Here is a 12,260-nt window from a genome sequence, read left to right on the forward strand (position 1 = left end):
ATGTCTCCTGGCCGCACCCTTCTGGGCCAAATAACTAGGACCATGTCTTCCTCACTCCAGGACCTGTTCAGGAATAGAGCCAACCAAAACGCACCTCCGCAGCCGACTTAGAGCAGGATGACACAATCCTCGCCCAGTGAAGTGAATGGAAGTGGAGAAGTTGGTATTAGGACCAGATGCGTGGCCCTATTCATGGACAGCGAAGTGGAGAGGATGGGTATAAGCTTCTGTCGCTCCGAAGAACTCAATCGGCTGGCGATTTCGCCGGGACTCGCCTTATTGATAAACGGTAGCACTCAAAAGACAAGCATAAGGCGCACAAAAATCACAGCGCTAGCGCAAGAGCAGGAGGGCGACTCGACCTATCGTTTGTTGCGGTTAAAAAACAAAGAGATCGCACTCTTCGAATGGGGAGAGACGTCCGCCTTCGCGCAGTCCAGCTTGTGGCTACAGCGGATGAGCGAGATCCCCGGGGGAATCCCCGGAAGAATCAGTGTGGATTCGATGAGATTCGGCTATGATAGAGGCGACGTATCAGATAGGTACGGTTGCCTAATGGCCTCCAAGAACAGTGAGGTCATTGTCTACGAAGACAGGGGGGAAGACCTTGGTTACTTAAAACCAAAATCCAAATCACCTTCACCCCCCGCATCGCCGGCTCTCGGGGAAGCCACACCGAGCGACTCGGAGCGCCTACAACTAAAGGTCGAGGCCCAGAAGGTAGAACAACGTAGGGCAACGGCCGCACCCGAATCTAAGCCGAGCTCGATGTCATTGGCGACATTTATCCAGGCAACCATCTCCCCAAAACCAGGCAAGCTCCCGCATCACCTCTCTCCCAAAAAGGCTGGACAGGGTGAGCGGCAATCGGCGGCGCTGAGCAGGTTCACCAGAGACAATAGTCCGAGGCACCCGGAGGCGTCACCGGCCGCTCGTACTAAGGCCGACATGGGACATGTAACACCGCCGAGACTTCGACCTGCGTCCACACCGCTACAACATGCGGAGAACGCCCTAATCGAGTTCCTGGCGATAATAAAGGCAAACCGCGAGGTAAGCCTGGCCACCTGCAAAAAGATCATGCAGACCTACCAGTACGATCACCAAAGATTACTGGAGGTGGAACTCGAGGAAGCCGAAGCGGCCATATGCAACAGTAAAACCCGACAAATACTCAAGGGCAAGATGTCGGGTAGGTATATGGCCGCATATAACATCACAGCAGGCTTCGTGAGCGCGGTCGAGTCCGAGGGTAATGACGAGGAGTCACAAACCTTTGAAACACCTGAAGGGGACCCGGTGGTGGTAGTAGCGAGATGCACGAAAGTAATGCTGGGTGACCGGATGCTACGGATGGCAAAAACCATCACGGGCGACCGGGCCGAAGCCGGCTTACCGTACGTGACCTGGGAACTACCATCACTGGAGTGGATAAACGGGGTACCGGGATGCGGCAAGACAACCCGAATAGTCGGGGACTTCGATGGGGACGCGGAAGTCGTGATTACGACCACAGTCGAGGCGGCTAAAGATCTAAAAGAAAAACTGGTGCACCGCTATGGCAACAAGGCCAAGCAAAGGGTGCGTACTATGGCCTCCATTCTGGTAAATGGCTTCCGTGAGGGTTCAAAAATCAACCGCCTAACGGTAGACGAAGCCCTCATGAACCATTTCGGAGCCATAGTAATGGCCGCCCGACTATCGGGAGCTGAGAAGGTAGTCCTCATCGGAGACATAAACCAACTGCCGTACATCGACAGGGATAACCTGTTCGAAATGCGGTATTGTATACCAACCCTTGTAACGACTATTTCGTGCGACTTGTCGTGCACGCATCGTAACCCCAAAGACGTCGCCTTTGCCATCAGTGAGGTTTACAAGACCGTGTACAGCTCAAGCACAAAGATCCGATCTTTGCGAGTGGAGAGTCTCACAGGCGCGCGCATCCCTGTAGGAAGGGACCGAACCCTGTACCTCGTATTTACGCAAGAGGAGAAGAGATTGCTGACTGACCAGGGATACGGGTCCAGTAAGGGATCGCGCGTCTTAACCATTCATGAGGCGCAGGGCCAGACCTATGAGGACGTCATCGTCCTCCAGACAAGTACAAGGAGGCTCAAGATCCACGACAGCGTTTCGCACGCTGTAGTCGCGGTGACTAGACACACCAACACCTGTGTCTACTACACCGACGACCGTGACGACGCAATTGGTCGCTTTGTGGCGAGGGCAGCGGAGATGACGGACAAGAAAATCCTTGAGCATAGTCTCAAGATGGCCATTCACCATAGAGATACTGCCGTCATTGAGAATGTGCTCAAAATGTTGGAAAATATAGTGGTGTGAAGACGTCATTGTATTGTAAGTATAAATTGTGCGTAGATCAAAGTGTAAAGTAATATAAATAATAAAATTGAACGTAATAGTATAGGTATAGGATAATGTAATTGTAATGATAAGGCTTTATATATTTACTTAATAAGATAGGATTAGTTATATAATATATTAATAAAAATTAAAAAAAAAAAAATTTAAATGGATGAAACGATTTCTAAACATACAACAAAAAATACCTAACTACTAACAATAACATAGTTTAAGTGTACATTGTAAGTAGCAAATAAGTGTACATATATTGTAGTTAGAAAATAAGTGTACATATATTGTAGTTAGCAAATAAGTGTAAATATAATAAAAATAATTATTATATAAAAATATAATAAAGCAATATGTAGAATAGTGTTGATCAGTGGACTCGCGTCGACTTTTTAGAAATTTTAAAACTAGCTATTAAGGCTTCTGGATTCTTAAGTTGCGGTGAAGTACCGATGCATGTTAAAATAATAATAATAATAATATATGGAATAACAAAAGCACGGGCATAATAAGCCTGTGGATATATAACATAATTAAAAAAAAAAAAAAACTTCTTTGGAAAACTAATTTTTATGTCTCGTTTATATTTATACAAATCTAAAGCTTTAGATTATCGTTCCAGTGCCTCTAGTTAGTTTGCAATGTAATACTATCGATATAATGTAACAACATTTGTAGTTTCTATAGTACATGCTAGGTGGCTCTGTTGTTCGACATAAACGTTGCACATATTCATGACGCCAATATTATTATTGCTTTTCACCCGTAAAAAATTTACCCTCATACGCCTAAAGAAGTTTCACTACAAAAACCAAACGTAAAATGTTATAACACGAAAGTGTTGGAACATTGTAGAGTTCTTAAGAGTTTTAAAAGTTTAGAACTCATCTTGCATCTGCTTGAAAGAAAAGTATCGTGAGAAAAATTTCAGATAGTGCCAGTAGGCAGTTTGATCTAGATAAGAGAGGAGGTCAATCAAAATTAAAATTGCAATCTTATAAGCAGTATTATGTATTACATTATTTCTTTCACATAGGTAATGATTTACATTGTTAAATATATTACATTTTTTAAAATTTTATTATTAAATAGTATAAAACACATTTGAAATAAACTCCTTTTTTTAATAATTGAGTGCGCTCGCAAACGATATAATCCGACTTTAATTGTAACGTTGTATTTATTAAAGTGAGTAGTATGACTAGATTTTACTTATACTATGAAGAAAATACATAAAAATTATATGAAAAAATATTTGTTTTTTGTTCCTTCCATGTCCATGTTCTTTGAGGGTCATAAGTCAAGTTGATTATAAAGAAATTAATTAAAACTATGCAACTACTACTTTACATACACTTGCCTTACTGTAATTAATATAACTTTACAATTTTAAAGTAACTTTGATTATAAATATAATCCCCATAAAACATATTAGTGTTAAAATATTATGGATTTTAAATAATGAGAACCCGATATCATTTCTATTAACAATTTGTAAGAGTAGTTGATAGAAACGAGACCGTTGAACTACTATCCATCCCGTTGGCCAGGGTTCATCACGAGAAAGTCACCGACAGTCGACAAGCCATTGAGTGGATCCCTACTCTAACCTAGGAAGTCATTTAGGTGTTGCAGGACGTCTTTTGTGTGTTTTTTTCAGAGCCTTGCTTTCATGGCCATTAATTAAAAAAAAGATATTTTTTATTTAAAATTAATTAAGTCTGGCAACAAAGATCTTCGTACATTCTGTCGCACGCGCAGTCTTTGATCTGGCAAACCTCAAAAGGTATGTCATGTTGTCATTCATGTTCTGTAATCACTCTAGGTGTGATCACATCAATTTCTCTGTTTCGAATTTCTGTTCGGTCGGGCGTGAGCCCATATTTTTCAAATTTAACTTAATAATGGCGTCTCAATAAATGAGGATTCCATACTAATGCAAAATGCAAATTTTCTTATCCGCTATTTTAAAATTATTAAACGTGTTCCGTATCGATAACAAGGGAGTGATTACCCTCACCTAAGCCCACATGCCTACGCTGTGGTAAGTTTCATGTTTTTTTTTCTCCGATGTATATTTTATAACGCTTATGTATAAAAATAAATATAACAATAGTGCTAATACTGTGAAATTGTTGTATTCACAGGGTTTTATTTTAGGTTTGATTTGTACGATTTTATTTTTGTGTTACCCAAACATTAGGGAAATTCTAAACATTTTTTTTTAAACTGGAACAAAAAAAAAGTCGAATTGAAAACATCTTACTTTTTTAAAGCTAGTTAAAAATATGAGACTTATTTGCAATTTTGATTCCCAAAACCATCACTATTTTGTTACAATTAACAATTATGAAATCTAAAACAATGATTCGAGTTTCAATACTAACCCTCCGGCTTGGATATTACAAAAAAAAATAAATACCGTCCGTATGTTATTGGTACCGATTGATTTTGTATTCAAAAGGTTAGTGAAACAAAATATAATTTTATATAATACACATAAGTTAGTTTAAAGGATTCATACAATAAATACATAAAACAGTAACATTATTTATAGTTTCGCGAAACAAATTTGTTCAAACGATTATTTCGTAACTATTCAACCAGCTACTAATTTACCGACGGTACTTTTTTAATTGCATAAGTCGTTTGTTTTTATACATTTCAAGTGTATATTAAACAATTATGATGATAAATTGTTAATTAAATATATTTTAATTTATAAGGAATTCTTATTTGATTTTTAACATTAACAATGCTAAAAATCAAATAAGAAGTCCTTATTAATGAACCTTTTGTATTTTTTTCATCTTTTTATAGCAACGATGTTACAGCAAAGCTTTTTTATTGCATTACGCTTTAACTTCCATGTTACATAAAATAAGTTACATAAAAATAAATAATTTTTAATCTAAAAGTAGATTAAAATATCAGCCAAAGAAGAAATATTTATTATTTAAATATGTAATGAAGTTTCAAAGGCCTGTTCTTTTAATCCTTTGATATATTTGAACGACTTCTTTGCAGATTTTCATTTAAAACGAACGTACCACTTTGAGATTTCTTTAAAAAATATTGTTAATTCATTTTAAAATACTTTGGTTTATTTCGTTAAAATTTTAGAATCTATTGATTTGAGTAGTAAAAAAGTCAACTAATGGACAGCACCAAAAACCCAAATAAAATATTTTTGTATTTACTGTATACTTTTTGTATTTACAGTAATTTTTTTGCAATAGATTAATGAGACAGATTATTGAGCACAAATCGCTTACACGAGAGCAAATTCTTACAATATTAGTTTTTTTTTTTTCTTCTAACCAAATACCGATACCAAAACAGTATCAAAGATTCACAGTAAACATACACAGTACAAAACATTCATCCTTGCTTTTACTAACAATATTCTTTCCCAATAGTGTAACAAAGATTTATATGTTATCTGATAAATATTTTTTTATTGCAGCTGTGAAAGTATGGATTCGTTGGACGTATTTTTATACGTTGACGGTCGGCTGGAGAAAATGGCCTCCTATTGCGGTAACGACGTACCAAAGCCGTTAATGTCGAATGGACCAAAACTATCGATCGAGTTCAGAGGCATATATTCATCCAGATACAGCAGAGGTTTTAAAATATCGTATTATTTCGTTGAAGGTACTTTGCTTTACTATATTTTAGCTTTAACGTAATAAAAGAGGCTATTTATAGTTAAAAATAATATTAGAAATATTTTACAGCAATTGTTGAAGCGTAATACTGAAATGACAAAATGTATGATAATCATAAATATACATTACATACATTACAGCCTATACAGTCCACTGCTGGACATAGGCCTCCACAAGTTTACGCCAAAAATAACGTGAACTCATGTGTTTTGCCATAGTCACCACGCTGGGCAGGCGGGTTGGTGACCGCAGTACTGGCTTTGTCGCACCGAAGACGCTGCTGCCCGTCTTCGGCCTGTGTATTTTAAAGCCAGCAGTTGGATGGTTATCCCGCCATCGGTCGGCTTCTTAAGTTCCAAGGTGGTTGTGGAACCTTGTTATCCCTTAGTCGCCTCTTACGACACCCACGGGAAGAGAAGGGGTGGCTAAATTCTTTAGTGCCGTAGCCACACAGCACATCAATCATAAATATAAATACAAAAAAATACACATTTTTATGTCAAAATTAAAACAATTATACCTTAATTGCAAACATAGTCTATATTAAGAACATTTACACGCTCCACACACAACATAATATACACATAATACACACATACACATAATACACAATAATGATACGTATTTATCTCGTCTCATAGACTACGCCATAGCAACAGGGAAGCAGTTGCTAGAGTTTCCATGTGCCTTCGTATACAATAGCACCGATCGGAGAAGGGGTGTGATGACATCACCCAACTACCCGGGACTCTACCCGCGAGACACCGAGTGCAACTACTTCTTCTATGGAAGGAAGAACGAGAGAGTGCATATACACTTTACACACTTCGACGTTGAAGGAGTAGTTCCGTGAGTTTATTTTTAACTGATTTAAAAAAAGAACATGTTTCTCAATTCAACTGTATTTTTAATTAAAATATAAATTTGTGCTAAAAATTTCTGTAATATAGTGCTATATATTAATACTAACAGGCTGAGCTGACTGACTGACTGACTGATTGACTGACTGACTGACAGTTTTTGATATTTCTGTTTTAATATTATCATTCAAAACATTAAACACTTAAAAAACAGAAATGATTTTTAACATGAAAAGAACACCAATTTATGGTATAATAACTAACTTTTTATTTTTCAGATATATGTATTTTGTTACTTTGATATAGTCGTACACATAAAATTTACATGGTTTGTTTGTATCGGAATCATTTTAGTAGCTAACCTCGCTAATACCAATTCGTAACAGGGACAATTTTCCACAATAAATCCACAGATTTTATTATTTATATGATTTAGATACCACCTGCTCGTAGGTACATTTTGTTTTAAACGTCGTAATCAGAGGAATAAATGTTGATATTTGCAATATACAATACATAAAAGTCTATATTTGATAATTATTTGTTTCGGAATACTTATTCAAAATATTTGCAACAATTACTTGGAATTCATTCCATATAAATTATTTGTAATTGAAACTCAAATTTCAGACAATGAAATAGTGGCAATAAATTATTATGAATGTAAATGGAAACAAATTCCACATTCATTTTACATAATCACACATAACATACATAATAATGTCCACATAATATTGTTTTCTATTTGTAAGTATATTTCTGGTTTGAAAATTTTCTGATTTCCTGTTTCTGACAAAGCAATATTTTCATACTCTCTACACAAAGTGTTTTTTTCAATCGCTGAAGGAAGAAATTTTTTCTCAAACGTGATTCTGATCTTTAATTTATGCTATTAAAATAATTTTGCAGTTTTAATTGTTAATGAAATTAAATGAAGGGTGATAATTTTATTCATTATTTGTAATTTAGAATGAACTTAAATTTAATTATACATAATTATACAATAATAAAATAATTATATTGTTTCTCTGTAAAATGACCTGTTAAAATTCAATTATTTCAGTCGAACGAATTAAAATTCATTCAAATGAATATAATATACTACTATCGTAGTACTGTTTCTACTATCGTACTTAATTATGCAACGAGTTGTATAAAAATTAAATATGAAAAAAATCACTAACAAATACTAGTGCTTAAATAAACATTTACGAAAACCTTTGTCGGTTTCTTAAATAATAAACCAGAGTAAAAACACCCACCGTCTGCGAGACTACAAACAAAGTTAACTTTCAGATGTGAAGCTATATCAGCGAGTGACTACGTCCAATTCTCGAGCAAGATGATTGATAAAAACAGTCAGAGGCACTGTGGACAACTGAGGGAACTGCGGGTCGCCTCCGAGAGTAATTTTCTGAGGGTCACGTTCCGTTCCAACGACAGGCTAGACGGCACCGGTTTCAAAGCCGAATACATTTTCCTTAAGGATTCAGAGATGCAAAGTATAAAGCCGGACTCCAGTGGTGAGGATTTTATACTTTTAAATAAAACATTCTCCTGAGTTTAATCTTGTTATTTTGGTGGATTTAAAGTGGTTTTAGTGCATAAAAATATGATAAGCTATCGTTTTAGAATTTGACATGTGTTTTGAAGACATCACATATTAAAGCAAAGAAAAACAGTTAGAATGTAAGCATACGATAAGTGCTTGCCATTTCATACTTTATAATCTATTTCAATGTGGTAGTTTGATACCTTTATCTAAATTATAATAACTACAATTATCCTAGTTTTGTTAGATAGACAAATAAGTGGAATAAGTGTAATCGCTTTGTTTTTTCTTTACTTTTAACGTAGATCACAATTAAGTGTTTTCCCGCTTAGATACCCCTATTAACTCACTCCGAACAACGATTCGTCTTTCATAAACACAATTTTTACACGTTTCTGACTTTTATATTTATAGCAAAACATTGAACGATAGCGACAATTCAACTGTATTTATTGAGAGAGAAAATTATTCGTTAAACTTTGCTCACCACAGTGGAAGAAAAATTGGCTCGTCGCCAGAGGAAATATTTCATTTAGTTTCTTTTACATTCGACTGTAGCTAGGATATACGTTTGTATAAAGTTTTTAATAAAAACCAAACGAGCTCAAAATGTATGTAAAATAATTTTTAAATGACATCAATTCTTTTATTGTTTAAAAATTAACAACACTATTTCGAGACTCTGTTATAAAGTTCAAGCTTTTGGAATGATTGTTAAACGGTAACAAGTATTTTATGCATTATAGAACATTTTTAATGATAATTGACAGCTACTAGGTAAAAATCCACCAACCCACCTGCCCAGCGTGGTGGCTATGGGTAACGGACATGAGGTCATGCCATTTTTGGCGCGAACTTGTGGAGGCCTATATTCAGCAGTAGATTGCGATAGGCTGAAGTGATGATGAGATAAAAATGTCGGATTCGATCCCCGTTCACAACAAATTTTCGTACAGTAGAGATCTTATTATCTTCTTAGAGATGCTTGTCGCATACTTGACGTTTTTTTTTGTGTTTTCAAACCCCCGATGCCACGATTCTCATACTACTGGGGGTTATTGTGAGGCATATGTATATGTATATTTTAAATACAATCAACATTTAAAGTTTCAGGTACTCACAATGCGAAGAAGACAACGACATGGCGAATATTTTTATTTGCAATTATATTATTATTTATTTGAAGTGTATAAATAAATTAATAGGAAACCCGATCTAATAATAAGAGAGATAATAAATTATTATTGTTGATAATATTTCGTTTTATTTTATTAAAATTAAATTTGATGTACAAATCAAACACTAGAATAATTTAATAATTTTTTTTTAATCGAAAATTCAACTGTGGACTGAAGCAAGTAAAGAAAAGTTTATTTTGAGTACTAACAGTAAACTTTCTATGCTATAAAACTTTATAACTTCACTTCGGCCCTTTTAAACTTCTCCTAACACATATAAAATTGTCATAAAAAAGTTTTTAAAACTATATTTATGTTAACTTAAATACTAGTATTTCATTTTAGCGAAAATAAGTTCAGCTCCATGTTTGTCCTCATAAATTTTTCTGACTTGCTGGTTATAAAATCAAATAAGCATTATATTTTAAAAAAATCTACATACTATAGTTGCTCGTCCCTCATTCCGATATTTTTAAAATATTAAAGAAGGTACTGACAGCCTCCAGAGTCTACATTTCTATAGTGAAAATGAATCTTATTGATGAAAGCGACGGTAGATTCGTAGGCTAAAAGTAACTTTCTTAAATCATAGTTTTGGCCTCCATGTCCTATTTTTACTACTTAAAGGGCCAAAATAATGCTTTGAGTTTAGCGGCAATTACATTACAAAGGAAATGAGGCTTGTGAGGTTCAAAATAATCTTTAAATTTTGTCTCGGGATGTATATATAACGCATAGAAGCTATTTACTAAATAGAAACTGTTAATTTGTAACGATACACGAGTTTTGTATACGTTTCAGGCGAAATTCAAATTTTATACGTTTCATGCGAATATTAGAAAGTTCTCGAACAAGTTCGACTGTTTGCATTCAATTAGTGTCGCCGGACATTTGAGTCGTCTCGCTGGACATATGAATAGAATTTGTAAACTGTAAAGTTTCAGCAGCAGTGAAATTAGGTTTAAAATTATTTACAGATGTAATGGTCTGTTTGCTAATTTTATTTATTTCAGCTGTGCCCTCGACTTCGCCCGCATCGAATTTAAGAAAAAAGTTGCCTATTGTTCAGCTCACAGAGTTATAAAATAAAATGAAAAAGTCAAAATCGGTCCAGCCGTTTCAGACATTTTAATATGAGAGATTGAATAAATATTACTAAAAGAACTTATTATAGATACATCAAGTATTACTAATTATAAAACAATAGGTAATTTTTAATTTTATAAATTTATCAGACGTCTAAAACGGACTAAAAGTTGAACATTTCAACCAAAAGACAATTTTATAGGGGTTGAAGGGTACGTTTGAGTGTTTCGTTCGATGCGGGTCTGAGGTTTAAATACTTTAATATTTAGTCTCTGAACAAGTTACCTCAACTTTTTGATTTATAATTTGGATAAATTTGTTTTCAACATCTGAAAATTATAAATAAAATATTTATCTATACCTAATTTGACCCGCAGAATACAAGTAAAATATACGTAGAGCTTAATGAAACATAAATTCTGTTTGTCTTGTCGTCGTCAAGTTATTAAGGCCAAATATTACTTTCTTATTATCAAACTAGCAGTGCCCGCGACTTCGTTCGCGTAGACTTGGACAAAAAAGTTATTGTTCAGTTGGCAGAGTTATACAACAAATAAATTTCAAAAATAAAAGTAGCCTAATAACATCAGCTGTCTGCTAGTGAAAGTCCCGTCAAAATCGGTCCAGCCGTTTCAGAGATTAGCCGGAACAAACAGACAGACAGACAGACGAAAATTGTAGAAAATTTTATTTTGGTTATGTACCGTGTATACATCCATATGCATTTAGTAAAAAGCGGTTATTTTAATATTACAAACAGACACTCCAATTTTATTTATTTGTATAGACGGAATACGCTTGTATAGATATTTTTCACATTATTGATAAAATTGTTTTAGAACATGCTACCATCCTTAATGTTGGAAATTAGGTTTTTTACTTTATTTGCTCATTTCATTTTTCAGTTTAACCTTTTGACCTTTCACCATAAAATTTAATCGAATCATCGTAGCCCCAAACATAAAAAGCTATCTTCCCTACCAGTGAAATTTAAATTAATTAAAAAAACAAAGCAAAAAATTCGTTTACACAAGTGATTATTTTTTTGTTCATAAAATTAATTAGATTTTCAGTATTCAAATTTGATGCACTTAACGATAATATTAATATTTTAAACTTTCCCGAAAATTCTATAGTGCTTATTTGAATCTAGCTCTTTTTTAATCGTCGTCTAAGATTTAAATATTATATCTATTCGCATCATCTACAGATTACTTCAGCTCATGCTTTTTTGATTCAATAATATATTTTTAACAACGGTTTATAATAAATTTGTCTGTAGATTTTCTTTAAGCATATTTAATTATTTTTTTGATTTTCTTAAATTAAATAACCTTTTTTCTTTTCTATTTTACGTAATTACTTTGAGCGTTTACGTTTTAACTCTTTTCTTTAAAAAATCAAAGTAATTCAACGTTTTATCGCGCATTTCAAATGAATAAAAAAACTGTACAAAATGGTTTTATAGTTAAGTTAACTACAAGGTATAAAGAAATTACTCAAAAAAAATTATATAGTTGTGTCTAAGAGACTAAAT

The 12,260-nt window shown here is 34.3% G+C and overlaps 1 protein-coding gene across 1 annotated transcript in view; it reads left to right on the plus strand.

Annotated features, from left to right (window-relative positions):
- Window positions 1-9,713, plus strand: part of LOC123657614 (suppressor of lurcher protein 1-like) — a 66,823-nt gene extending 57,110 nt beyond the window's left edge. The window contains exons 11-14 of the mRNA XM_045593137.1: window positions 5,843-6,033; window positions 6,689-6,896; window positions 8,204-8,430; window positions 9,573-9,713. Coding sequence (XP_045449093.1) covers window positions 5,843-6,033; window positions 6,689-6,896; window positions 8,204-8,430; window positions 9,573-9,643 — 697 coding nt within the window. The 3' untranslated portion in view covers window positions 9,644-9,713. The remainder of the gene's footprint in view (window positions 1-5,842; window positions 6,034-6,688; window positions 6,897-8,203; window positions 8,431-9,572) is intronic.
- The last annotated feature ends 2,547 nt before the right edge of the window (window positions 9,714-12,260 follow it).

The sequence above is a fragment of the Melitaea cinxia genome, chromosome 11 (assembly GCF_905220565.1).
Source record: "Melitaea cinxia chromosome 11, ilMelCinx1.1, whole genome shotgun sequence".
NCBI lineage: Eukaryota > Metazoa > Arthropoda > Insecta > Lepidoptera > Nymphalidae > Melitaea > Melitaea cinxia.